The 14,751-nt window shown below is 36.7% G+C and overlaps 1 protein-coding gene across 6 annotated transcripts in view; it reads right to left on the bottom strand.

Annotated features, from left to right (window-relative positions):
* fmnl2a (formin-like 2a) overlaps positions 1-14,751 on the bottom strand; it is a 122,319-nt gene that overhangs the window by 44,337 nt on the left and 63,231 nt on the right. For all 6 annotated transcript variants that reach the window (XM_067443265.1, XM_067443263.1, XM_067443262.1 and 3 more), the window contains exons 5-6: positions 11,248-11,331; positions 9,707-9,862 (exon numbers count right to left, since the gene is read on the bottom strand). In XM_067443265.1, coding sequence (XP_067299366.1) covers positions 9,707-9,862; positions 11,248-11,331 — 240 coding nt within the window. The remainder of the gene's footprint in view (positions 1-9,706; positions 9,863-11,247; positions 11,332-14,751) is intronic.

Below are 14,751 nucleotides of genomic sequence, written 5' to 3'. Positions count from 1 at the left end.
CACACACACACACACACACACACACACACACACACACACACACACACACACACACACACACACACACACACACACACACACACACACACACACACACATAATGCAATATGTCAGCACCAGTGCCTGGGGCAATGGTTTATGCTTAATGCTGAGAACTCACTCAGTAACACACACTGAACCTTGAACACACAACCTGCACTAGCAGTGTTCGACATGTATAGTCTAATTGTTTTAGTAAGGTGAAAACATATTGAATATGTCATTCAATTTGCAAAAAAATGTTTTTTTTTTAAATAATAATAATTGCATTGATCAGAATGCAGTTAGAATGTCCCCAAAATGTTATATGTTTTTTGTATTTTGTAAAATGTTTTTTGTATTTTATTTCTATATGATTTAGTCATGGGGGGGGGGGGGGGGGGGGTCCAGTCCTATTTCATTCATTCTGACTAATTTACACTATTAAAGAGTTGGATTATCATGCTTAAAGGGGGGGTGAATCACTCAGTTTCAGTCAATCTCATGTCAATCTTGAGTACCTATAGAGTAGTATTGCATCCTTCATATCTCCGAAAAGTCTTTAGTTTTATTATATTTATAAAAGAAATATGGGCTGTACCGAGTCTTTCCGGAAAAAACCGAGCGCCTGGAGGCGTATCGTGTGGGCGGAGCTAAAGAATGACAAGCGCGCAAAGCGGTGACGTCCTCAAGCGTGGAGAAACCGGAGAAACCCATCTATCTCAGCTAATACAGATAATGATCCGGAATCAAATCTGAGGCTGAAATAAATTGAACAGGAGAAACGGCAACATCAGGACGTCCGTCTCTGTGGTATGTAAGTTACTGTATTTAGTGGCCTCTCCACATTTCTGTGTCTTTACTCGCAGTGTATGAGGACATGATTCGGTTTATGGACTATTGTATGCGACTAGACCTTAGCAGTAGCAAGCAAAACGGTTTTGCACGTAAGAATACTGTAACGTTATACATAACAGCAATGGAGTAACCGTTAGAGCATTTGAATGACGAAGCACGCGATCGTGTCGTTTATTGATGTTTACTCACGTGACGGTAGCCAATAGCAGAGACATTTGAAGCAGTTTAACTCACCGGCTGCTTCCAAAGCAGGACCGAACTTTATCGCTGGGACCGCTCTGTCAAAAACACACTTCTTTGGTATGATTTGGTGAAGTCCTGTGACAGCAGTGGCGTGGAGATCCACTTTGAGACGCGACTGAAATGATGTTGTGAAGCTTCCCGTCATTTCTGCGTTCAAATCGGTTCAAATGCAGCGCTGCCTTCCCGGAATGCTGTGCTGAAGCGTTAAAGTCGCTCGACGTCACCCATAGGAATAAAGAGAAGCGCGGCGCGTCATAAGTGTTCACGGACGACTGGATCTGCACCTGAGAGACTGTTTACGGCGTGCATTTCCTCTCTCTCCCTCTAGTCACGCGCGCGCGCACCCTACCGGGAGAAGAGCCCATACGGCCCATACAAGGACCTTCCGATCTATTTAACGTCAAGTAGACCCATACTCGAAAAAAACTCTCCGAAACTTGTGAGAAACTGGAAGGAGTATTTTTAACAGAAATACTCCATCAAACGTCCAACATTAGTTTTTGAAACTTTGTCTATGTTTAAGATGGGAATCCAAGTCTTTAACAGTGTAAAAAGCTCAGTATGCATGAAACAGCATTTCACCCCCCCTTTAACATGGCCAAAAAATGAATTTGACATATGATGGAGTATTTCTGCGCCAAATAAACCTTTATGAAGCCATAAAGATTGATTACAGAAACCGTCGGCAGCGCTGTCATTTTGTTTTTAGACCACAACATCAACAATGTCACAAAAGAATTGTGTTTCTGGTTTTGAGGGAAAGATATACTTTATTTGGTTGTTTCAGTGGATGAAGTTTGTTTTTCCGGAGCAGCATCGGAGTGTGTTTTTTTGTTCCCCGTCATGAACGTAACTGTATCAAATGTGTGTGTATTGTTGGCAATCAGCGTGTAATGAAAAAAACAAACACAAACGTATAGTGAATCGAAAGTTATCCAGGGATAATGGCATAATGTATTGCACACTTCTAGGAGTTTGCTGTTTTCGTAAAGAATCGATACAGCGTATAAATATGATAAAACTAAAGACTCTTCGGAGATATGAAGGATGCAATACTACTCTATAGGTACTCAAGATTAACATGAGACTGGCAGAAACTGTGTGTGGTATGCCCCCTTTAAGGAATATCACATGAGCAAACATGCAAAAAAATTTGTGAATATCAGTATGATTGCAAAAGATATTGATTTTACAGCAGTTCAATAAACAAGAAGTTATTATTGTGAGTTAGATATTAGAAACTAAGTGCCAGATTTACTAAACAGGGTAAATTTAGGGCAAATGAGAGTGCAGTCCAATAAAAACACAGAGTGAAAAGTTCTGCAACGAGCCGAAGAACACGAGAAAATTAAAGAACATAGACGCAGCCGGATCTTTTCCATAATGACCAACCAAGAGCAGCGCAAACTAGCGTCCGGTTTAAGACATGCTTTTTGGGGAGCAGTAAATAATGGAGCAAATACCAGTAAACTGACTTGTGCAAACCTTAGCAAATCACCTTGCATGATTCATTTAAATACTCTCCTCCCATACATTTTTGCGTTTCTACAAATGTTTTCCCATACTCCTACAAATGCATTAGCAATAAGGTCAGCCCAAAAAATAACCCTGGCTACGTCTTTTCATCTCTAAATTATCACTGCCTTTAGTAAATCCTGACAGTAGGTTTTTTTATGCCAAAAGAGGGATTGCATTGGCGCAAGCTGTTAGTAAAATTGGCCCTATATTGTCAATATTGTCTGTTTTGCTGTATTGCCAATGAAAATAAGTTTGCCAGTGTGCGATAGATTCAATTATCCAATGTAAAGACAGTCATTGAGTCAACAACAACACACTCTGAGATCACATACTGTCTGATTAGGAACTATATTTCAATTTACTATTAAAAGTATGTTCTATATAGTATGAATATGGGTGATAATTCAGATGTACTACATCCGCCATGTTATTACTGTCACATTGCCTACCAGTGTCAGCTGTGTCGCTTCATTGCCATTCATAAATCTTCTGGCCTCATGGGATATAAAGTGTCCATCGAATGCGCCATACTACTCTATCGGCATACTGCTTTTCATATACTGTATATAGTGGGTGTAACGCATGTTTAGGTTTCGTTTTCACTCTGTTCCCATTCTCAGTAGTTCCTAGTTAGTTTCCCTGTTTGTTAATTAGTTTCCTTATTTCCTGATTTAAAGCATCTGTTCTGTTTCTCTTTTGATTATGATCTCTGTGTATATAAGCTTTGAGTTTCCCTAGTTCATTTGTCTGTTATTGTCTATTATCACTGTCTATTATCTATTATTGTCTATTGTCTATTATCATTCCAAAGATGCTTACAAAGTGGTTGCAGTCTAGTGTTTTCCTGACATCTTCCTGAGTTATGTTAATAAAGTGAATTCTGTTAATTTCTCATCGTTGTGTGCATTCCCAGCCTTACAGCAGGGAAATATTCAATTTTGAACACAGCGATTAACTTGCCTCAACCTCCTGGTAATTTAAGTTTCATATTTAAAATATTATTTAATTAAAAAAAAATTTAAAGTAATTTTGTTGATAGTGTTCATTTGACTGATAGCAATTTAATGTCTTATTATTATAATCAAATGTCTTGATTAAATGTAAACATTTGATATAAATGATACATGTAAGGTTAGTAAAATAACTTTTAAAAAGGTAAAAAATTGGAAATTAATTTAAGGTTGCATATATCACATCTTAAGGAAAAACATAATTTCAGTCACTGCTGTGAACTAACCACTGCACAGATTATGAAGAATATGAAAAGCTTTTGGAGTCAGCTGTCCATGACAGGCCTAAACCAGTCAAGATACTGACATAAGCACACGCTTAGAATCAAAATTGCGTAATATTGTTATCAACATAATCCCAGAAAAAACATTTTTGTCGATATTGCACAACCCCTAGTCTGCACTGATTCATAGAGGACCCAGCTGAGTCGCGGTTGAGATGTGGTCTGTGTTTTAACTTTGACTTGAGTGAGAGTGTGAATGTGTTTACAAGGTGGCTGTCTCCTAAAATCTCAGTTCTCAGAGTCCAGCTACTTTGTTCTGAGCTCTTTCATCCAGAAAATCACAAGGACCTAGAAGCTCTTGCAGAGAGTACTGAAGAGCATGTGTGTGTGTGTAATGTCTTTGTCATATATCCGGCTGTATGACTGTGCTCTAGAACACAATATTCCTGACTCGTACCTGTCAGGTGATTTCACAAGCGCACACGCTTAAACACGTTCTTTTTAAAATTGCAAAAGTTGATGCTCCAAGCTACATGTTTTACTATAGGAGAACAGCACTTTTATTAAAGAACAGATCAGGATAATGAAAGGGTTAGTTAGTTCACCCAAAAAAATGTAAATTATCCCATGATTTACTCACTCTCAAACCATCCTAGGTGTATATGACTTTCTTCTTTTAGCCAAACAAAGTTTATATATATATATATATATATATATATATATATATATATATATATATATATATATATATATATATATATATATATATATATATATAAGGATTATTAGGAGCACCACACTAATACTGTGTTTGACCCCCTATCGCCTTCAGAACTGCCTTAATTCTACGTGGCATTGATTCAACAAGGTGCTGAAAGCATTCTTTAGAAATGTTGGCCCGTATCAATAGGATAGCATCTTGCAGTTGATGGAGATTTGTGGGATGCACATCCAGGGCATGAAGGTCCTGTTCCACCACATCTCAAAGATGCTCTAATGGGTTGAGATCTGGTGACTGTGGTGGCCATTTTAGTACGGTGAACTCATTGTCATGTTCAAGAAACCAATTTGAAATTATTTGAGCTTTGTGACATGGTGCATTATCCTGCTGGAAGTAGCCATCAGAGGATTGGTACATGGTGGTCATAAAGAGATGGACATCGTCAGAAACAATGCTTAGGTAGGCTGTGGCATTTCAATGATGACCAACTGGCACTAAGGGGCCTAAAGTGTGCCAAGAAAACATTCCCCACACCATTACACCACCACCACCAGCCTGCACAGGTAACAAGGCATGATGGATCCATGTTCTCATTCAGTTTACGCCAAATTCTGACTCTACCATCTGAATGTCTCAACAGAAATGACAGACCAGGCAACATTTTTCCATGTTTCTTCAACTGTGTCAATTTTGGGGAGCTTGTGCAAATTGTAGCCTCTTTTTCCTATTTGTAGTGGAGATGAGTGGTACCCGGTGGGGTCTTCTGCTGTTGTAGCATATCCGCCTCAAGGTTGTGTGTGTTGTGGCTTCACAAATGCTTTGCTGCATACCTCGGTTGTAACGAGTGGTTCCTCATGTAATACTTATTTCATATGCAAATGGCCTTTTATTTCGAAATGATGACATTTTATGATGTAAAAATCTTACTTACAATATAAGGGCACCACAGGAAACTATAAAATACTAACAAAAATCCACTTCAATATAACTCCCTAACTCCCAATATAACTCAACAATATGACCCCTTTAATATAACTCGAATTGTGTTTGACTGAAAGAAGAAAGGCATGTACACCTGGCTTGAAGTTGAGTAAATCATGGGGTAATTTTCATTTTTGTGACATGCTGTTGTCGCAACAGGAAATCAATTTGTCTAGTCAGTCAGTTTGTACACAAAAAAAAGTAACATACTGTTTACTGAAATAAATACTTATAATGTTTTTCTATGGGTCAAGATTTTTGGGATGGAAGCTCTACAAGTCAAGTCAAGTCAAGACAATTTTATTTATACAGCGCTTTTTACAACGCTGATTGTTTCAAAGCAGCTTCACACTGGTAACAGGAAAATAATGCAACAGAATTTGATTCGGCTGTACAGCCGCTCTGGAGAAAACAGTGATGTCATCAGCTTATTTTAATTTATCATATAGCGACAATGTTGGCAGATCAGTAAATTAGTTGATATAGTTCATTTTGTTTAATTTAGATATTTAGTTAAAAATGTATTGTCCCCAACTGAGCAAGCCAACCCAAAGGTGACAGTGGGAAGGAACCAAAACTCCATCAGGGCATGATGGAGAAAAATAAACCTTGGGAGAAACCAGACTCAGTTGGGGTGCCAGTTCTCCTCTGGCCTATTAACACACTGTGTATGATTATTATTCTGGCAACCTTATAGGTCAGAAATCATATTAGATCGGAATATTCGAAAGATCAGAGGCATCACGCCGTAGACGGGTGTATTGAGGATGACATGTCGATTAAACAATTATTAAATAGGAATAGGAATCATGCCAGAGACAGAGCCTAGTCCAACGTTCCGATACATTTTACACCTTTTGCACCAACTACACCCAGCCTAGATGATGTGCGTCCATGCTGACACATTCTACTGCAGTGATAGTTGAGATGCCATTCACAATAGTTAAAAACGTAATAATAAAACTTATTTTGCTAATTTCTCATGAGATTAAAACAAATGAAGCCACCTGATTTCAATGAGTAAAGTTATCTAATGAGCCAGCGTTTACTCCCTGTACAGCATCGGTGCCACGAGGGCCGAAGGAAGACTGGATATAAATTTAAGGTTAGTGGATAATTTGATCAAACTCATCACACAGTGTAACGAGTAATCTTGTGGCGATACTTTCCAAACTGTGTGTAATTAATGCAAATCCTGGTACAGTATCTTTCCACAAAGACTTCCAATGGAGGTGCATCACTAATAATGAGTTTTACTATTTCATAAATTGAGTGATGAGATTCATATGTGTCAGTTGATTACACAAACACACGCGCTTAAACACGTGCTTAGTGAAGTTGCAAAAGTCGATGCTGTTTTACATGTAGAAACGAATGATTTACTGTATATTTTTGTTTAGTTCAATTATATTTCCCATAGTTTGACATTAGGATCTACATAATATCCTACTACATCATAAGAGGTGGACTTATATAATATCCAAAAGCTTTATGATGTTATACCACAGATATTGTTAATAAAACCTTCACTGAGTAACATTTTCTATGAATACCCTATTTATAATTCATTATAAGGTTATTCATAAAGCATTATAACCACTGCACAATGCCTTATAAAACATCATGAATCCTCATAACAACATAAGAGTATAATGATATATACATATACATATATATATATATATATATATATATATATATATATATATATACACTAATTATATTATTATTATTTTATAGCATTATGACATTACTAAGACATTATAATGCCTTAAGAATACCCTGGTAATGAATTATAAATACAGGCTTCACAGAAAGACTTACGCTGAAGTTATATTATAAACAGTAGCTACCACACTTAGTTTAGTGCTATACAGTGATGTCTACAGAATTCTATAAAAATCTAAAACTTTGAGCAAAACACAAACAGTAAAGCAGCAGACGTACCCTTGTTTCTGCGAGCACTTTGGACATTGTGGAGTCTGTGTTCTTCAGGAGAGCATTGGAAATTTGAGAATTATTCCTTTTGCAAATGAAATACAGCACACGATTTAACCCTACACAACACTAGAAGCAGGAGGATAACGCAGGAACAAAACTACTACATGTGGGCAGAACCTCTGAACTACAGGACACAAATTCGGTGGCCTGTCAAAAAACAGGCCAAATGACAGGTTCATGACAGGCCAAAGCGGGGGCCGCAGGTAGACTGCTAGTTACTAAGTAACTGAACATTATTCTGCTAATCTAACTTTTATTATAAATTCAGAACACTGAAAAACGTAAAGGGGTGAGGAAAGGAGACTTTCTGAAGGACGAAAAGAACGTGCCTTTTGCCGCAGATGGGAAGGCACAACAGCAAACTGCAGACAGAGCGACAACCGCATTAATTACACAGATTCATTTCACAAAACCTGTTACAGTTCATCTTTCCAGTCACAGAATATATACACACCTAAAGAAATGAACAGCACATACTGTATGAACAGAATAGTTTATTCTTCATAAAGGCCAAGAAACATAACTACTGTATATTGGTATCCACACCAAAGGGCAATAATGTTCTTGATCTCTTTAAAAATAAAAATAAAACCATTCATTTTTTGCAAACTAATAAAAAAATTTTTTTTAACTTTATTTAAGGAAATATTTCTCATTTAATTTAACTTGATGTACTAAAATAACTACAACTGAAATTATTAAAAAAATCTATAATTACTACTAATATTAATAAAATAATAAAAATGGAAGAAAAAAACCTACTAAAACTTCAACACAAATGAAAACTTTTAACTCAGTGATACAGTGATAATACTGTTTGTTATAGTTTTGGTGTGGACGCCCCTATTCTCATAAAATTAGAATGATCATTAAAACTTTAGTTATACACTGTACAAAAAACATGTTGGTTTAACTTAAAAAAAGTAAGTAACCTGGTTGCCTCAAAGTTTTTGGGTTCATTGAAATTAAAACATTTTGTTGATACAATGAAGGAAATTGGTTTAATAAATTAAAACTCAAAATATTATTGTATCTGAACCACATAAAAAATGATAAATCATGAAAATAGCACTATTTTCCATGTTTCACTGCATCATCACAAATAAAACACACACAATTACCCAATATGCTTACAAAATCGTTTAATAATATTTGAATAAAGGTTGTCGATTCTCAAAAATATTCATTGTATTAACTAAAATGTATTTCACTGAACTCAAAAAATGAAGGCAACTTATTTTTGTAAAAAAAAAAAAAAAAAGTACAGTCTAGTTATCATCCTCTCGAATGGGCCTTGAGGGCACAACCTAAATGTAGCATGGGTGACCTACACACAATGAATAATATTTCTAGTATTCATAATGACATTAGTAACTGGTAATGCTGAATCCAAGCTGCTGTAGTGTCAGCATTAAACACAAGACCACTGTCATGTTTGGCAAGATGAGGGATGAGGGAACTAATATAAACAAAAAAGTGTACCATTATATCTTTTTAAACCTTTGGTGTCAAGAATTTGCTTTGTCTCCTTCACTGTTTAATACACATGCATATGTTAGCAGAAACTCCACTGAATGGTTGCAAGCCTTTGACATGTGACCCAGACAAAAAAAAACGGACAAAAAAAACGGAGCAGAATTCCAGAATTAGAACTGGGAATTCTCTAGCTACTGCATAAGGGTTAGACCTTAATCCAATTCAAATGACAGGGAGCTCAGCATACTGAACCCATTCAAACAGATCCCCTCAGGTTTAGTGTAAATACTTCTGTCCCGTCATCAGGCTGGTAAATAACAGACAGGGAAGCTCCTGTATTAAATCTCATATGATGGTGATGTGTCAGTTATCCCATTCCTCATCAGAACAAAAATATCTAAACCAGTGCCGTGAGTCAGCGACCAGACAGACAGACAGACAGACAGGCACATGGCGATTGTGTTCTACTCTTGGTTCTGTCATGGTGCACAGTTTCCTAAGCCATTTAAAGTCTTACGGTCCTCATGACCGTACAAAAGAGCTTTCCAGAACCCACATGAATCTGTGCACACCACATCACGTTCAGAAATATTAGATAATATCGGGGTCTTGTATAATTCGTTTGCTGTACCAACATTAAATATCAATGGTCATACCTTAACGTTGAATGTCTGCTGGTTCTGGAGATGCTGTTGCCTGTGACAGATGACGAGAGGTTGTTTCCTCCATGGAGATCTTCAATCGATCGACTCCAGGGTTTCAATTTATCCACCGAGTTATCTGTGCTGTTCTCAGAACTGTCACCATCATACCTGTAAAACAGAACAACAGATCCTCAGGCTAAGAGTGACCCAAAAAGAAAGTATTATAGAGTCACCATACTAGATTTATGGACTCTTATATGCGCAGTGAGCACTGACATTTTTTATATAAATAAAATACATTTACTTGAGTGTATGTGTTGCATTAAAACGTCAAAAAATATACTATAAACATCACATTTTTATAATAAAACTACTATTTTAAAGACAGTAAGGACATGTGTACATGTGCAAACATTTTTGCATTAATGTATTTCGAAAATGTATGTATTTGATAAAATACTAATAAAATACAAAAAACATTATCATTTATTATAATACTGATTAATTCAAATAAATAAAATCATATATCATGTCCACTGAATTGGCCAGTTACTCCACCATTCAAAGGTTTTTGGTCAGATATTATTTTATTGTTGTTTTTATGTTTTATTATTATTTTTATTTGAAAGAAAGTAATACTGAAATTCATTAAGGATGCATTACATTTATCAAAAATATTAAATATTTGTTTACATTGCTACAAAAAAATCTATAAATCTACTCATCAAATAAGGCATCTCAAATGTATCATGGTTTTACCAAAAGTATGAAGCAGCTCAACTGTTTTCAACATTGATAATAAAAGTTTATGTAAAACCAAATCATTCTACAGTGTCATTATTACATATACTCACCATAGTAGTAACAGTAAATTAAGCACAATTACATTCAACTAACCATAACCCAAAGCATAATCCTAACCCTAAAGTAAGTACATGTAGTTCATTAATATTAATACGTACTTAAATATATAATTACTGTAACAATGACAACTTAAACTAAAGTGTGACAAATGATTTCTGAATGATCATGTGACTGAAGACTGGAGTAATGATGAGGACAATTCAGCTTTGTCATCGCAGGAATATATTGCATTTTGAAATATATTAAAATAGCAACAGTTGTATTAAATGGTAAAAAATATATTGCAATTTTTACTGTACTTTTGATTATATTAAACATAAGAGACGTATGTGAACATAAGAGACTTCTTTCAAAAGCAAGGACACTTTTGAATGCTAGTCTTTCTAGTGTTTTGAATTGAGGTGGCAGGGTGTGATAAAAGTTCCCCCCAAAAAACAACACATACTAAAACATATTTCCTTATCAGGCTGTAAAGAGCTATTTGTTGTAAATGGGATCTTGTGACTTGATCTGATGTCAGTGAACAGGCTACACACACTCTCTGACACACACACACACACACACACAGGTCCGCTCTGAGAAGCAGTAAGGCATGCAGTCAGAGCCGCACACAGACACAGCAGCAGTCTGAGTGAAAGGAGCCATTGTGCTCATTGTGTTCATGTTCGGTACAATCACGGGTGACTTACGTGACAGCATACTGTGCAAACGAAAGATACTCCACCAACACATCCAAACCCTTATTCTCCTCATTCAGAAACTCCCGCACCCACCTAAACAGAGAGAGAGAGAGAGAGAGAGAGAGAGAGAGAGAGAGAGAGAGAGAGAGAGAGAGAGAGAGAGAGAGAGAGAGAGAGAGAGAGAGAGAGAGAGAGAGAGAGAGAGAGAGAGAGAGAGAGAGATTACAAAAAATACCGTTGCAGTATGATAATGTGACGACATCATTGATATGCAAAAGTACTCATTCATAGTATAATAGTATGATTCTTTATTTATACTATCATAAACTAAACATAAACTTAAACTATTAATAAACTAGTCTTTATCATAAAATACTATTATATCACTGATCATGTAGTGGTTAAACTAGATAGTCCAAGAGAGCAGTGTCTGTCTAGAAACCGCGCTTACATACAGAGACAGACATCATGAAATATGTATCATGGAACGGCGTCTCAGTAGCTTAAAAAAATAGCTTCAACTCAGTTCAGAGATTGAAAGCAAAGGTTTCATGTAGCTGGATTTCTCCCTCAGAGCAACAGCAATGAGAGATACTTCAAAGACATTGCAGAGACATCCCAGAATGCCGCACACATACACATTGAAAAAGACCGCAAGGATCCCAGAAATGATCAAAAGCTGGTTTTCACCTTTTCTTAGCAGTGAAAAGTAGGCCAGAACCTGAAAACCTTTCAGTTGTTATAACAGAACTCTGAAAGAAAAATGAGTTATGTCTCTATTTCTTTTCATTTTCTAATAAGCAGTTTTACTCATACCGAATGTAGTTATGTGAAAGTTATAGGAGCAGTATGAGGGAACTCATTTGAAACTAGCTCATATGATCATATTGTTAAAGTGCCCTCATTGTGCCTTTCTGGATATTACCTTTATTTTAGTGTGTTATATATTGTAGCTGTTTGTGTATATAAATCAAAGTCAACAATGACTAGAGTAATTGTTAATCGGTTGTTGTTTTTTTCCCCAAAAGAAAGAACCGATTCTGAACTGCGTGAAGCGAGTCGTCCCTTATCAGTAACTCCAGTCTTACTTGCTGAATGAACCTACATAGCTTTGTAACAAATTTGCATAATGCCAATTACGATTTAATTACCGTATTTGCATTTTTGTAAAGGTAGGTTTAGGGTTGGGCTAGGTGTAGGCTAGCCTGGTTAAAACCAGACCATTCTCAGTAGTAAATCAATTCCAAAGGGGCGTCAACAACAGACGTTGCTCAAATGCCTCTGGGCGCAATTTGGATAGACCTAAAACCAATCAGAGCGATGAAGGAGATAACGTATGCAGAGCAACGGAGAAACATCGGAGATGCTGCGTCCCAACCATAGACAGTAAAAGAAATGGACACAGCGAACCCATAGACTTCAACGGCGAAAAGTGAAGTCAATTAGAAGCACTCACTTCCTGATGGCTGAGCGTACTGCACAGGAGCAACCTGTCTGACAGTTGTAGGTCTTCTAGTAGTTGTGGAAAGTGAAATCTGAATCATGTTGTTTAAATGTTTTGTCCCGTTGCTTTTGGCTCACTATCGGCTTCTTCCCATTCTTATCCCTTGACTTTATCGGACTTTATGTCTCCACGTCCTCCCGACTTTCTCATAGACAGTAAAAGATTTCCTGCGAGCGTCTCCTCAGGTCTATACGGTAATTTCTCAACTATGCGACAGAGTCGCGTTGGTTATGGTGCAATCGTTAGCCTATTTGTACAAAAACAGCTTCTACGGGGCGATAGTGTAAGATACAAGGTAATGGAGCCTTTTATGCATTGTCGTGTTTCTTTAGAAATAAACAATGGACAAATGGAGTCTTTAAACGCCTCAGATGTAAAGTTATTCGCTGTCAAAGTGATGCAAAAATCCACATCTGGTAGCCGAGTGTTGTTCTTTGCTCGGGTTTGAACGAAAAGAATGATCTACGGCGGCATCTATCTTTGTATTGTGCAAAATCTGCTTTACCGTCGCTGTCTTTATCATGTAAAGCCCGCCCCAATGTTTCTGATTGGTGCCGCGATTCCGACGGATTGGAAATGTGCTTGAATGGGCTCTTTGCCAGACTACTTGCAGAGCAAATCTAAATTTGCCGGAAATTGTCTGGGTTTTCCCAGGCTAGGTGTAGGTGTTAATAAAACACAATCTGTTAAGTAGCAAATGAATTGATTGTTATTTTATTGTGAGATTTTGCCTCACTTCACAGGAGGGAGGAGCTATGAAGGTGTGTAGATACCATGGTGATGTACGATGATGTGGAGGGAACCCAACACACAGCCAAAGAGCCAATGTAGTGAAGGGACTCCGATGACCTAGACAGCCTTGATGGAGCAGTGTGGTTTTCAAACCTGCACCTCTGAAAAATCCAGCATAATCCAGCATGAATTACATGCTGTTTCCTGCTGGTTTATGCTGGTTAGTGGTGGTATAGTGCTGGTATAATGCTGGTCTAACAGGTGGGCCAGAATATTCTTGTTCTTAAGCAAAATGGAGCTGGTGAAGCTGGTTCACCAGCATGGGGTTGAGTGTGAGAAGGGCAGTTATCTGTACAGGTATGCAAGCAATGTTTTGGGGACACGCATTGTTTTTCCTGGCACATTTCTATATTTAACACATTGACTATGTAAAGAAAAACAAATATAATAAATATATAATAACTAATTTCTTTTGCTCTCTCTTTTGAAAGTAGAACTGAAAATAAATACATTATTAATCACTGTCATCTGCCGTTTTAAATACCTGCAGATGACATCTAACTGGTAAAACATTTCAAAGGATCAAAGGATGTGTCTCCTGTTTCAAAGGATTTGTACACAAGTCAGTTCAAACCTGTTAAAAAGAGCTTGTGTACATTGCACAAAAAAACTGATATAGGAAACCAACACCTTAATAATGAAAATTCTAAATTGTTGTTGAAAGTTGTTGTTGTTTTTAGACTTTCATACAAATTTGGGGACTCCAGCTCTTATTCACTGATTCTAAAAAGTGCACATAGATAAAGGATATGTCATTGCAGTTAGAAGCCTGAAATATTTTACACAATAGTGATAGCATACTCTTTTAACGATTGCTTAAAGAATAAATTTAACCAATGTCAAGGGCCAAGTGCCTAATTAAAGGAAACACTGATCACCATAATGGTGACTTCAAACACACTTAAACATCTTTTATACATGCTCCATATAAAAGAAAAAAATCCAAACTGGTTTGTAATAAGATAACATGGAAATCTACTTTATTTCACTAACTGCAACATTTCTTCAGCGTTACTTTTACTCTCTATAGCTTGGGATAATATAAAAACTGAGCAGTGTTCATTTAGGATTTTGCTGTGTGCAAGTAAATGTGACCTGCAAAATACAGGAACTTTAATATTAAAATAAATTGGAAAATTGTCTTGGTCTTTATTTAACACATTAAAAAATTTAATAAATTTTTTGGAGGTGGTGCTGGAGGAAAATAAATTGTGATT

Source organism: Pseudorasbora parva, chromosome 5 (assembly GCF_024679245.1).
Source record: "Pseudorasbora parva isolate DD20220531a chromosome 5, ASM2467924v1, whole genome shotgun sequence".
NCBI lineage: Eukaryota > Metazoa > Chordata > Actinopteri > Cypriniformes > Gobionidae > Pseudorasbora > Pseudorasbora parva.
The sequence above is the reverse complement of the archived record's forward strand: the minus strand, read 5'-3'. Positions and strand labels throughout refer to the sequence as shown.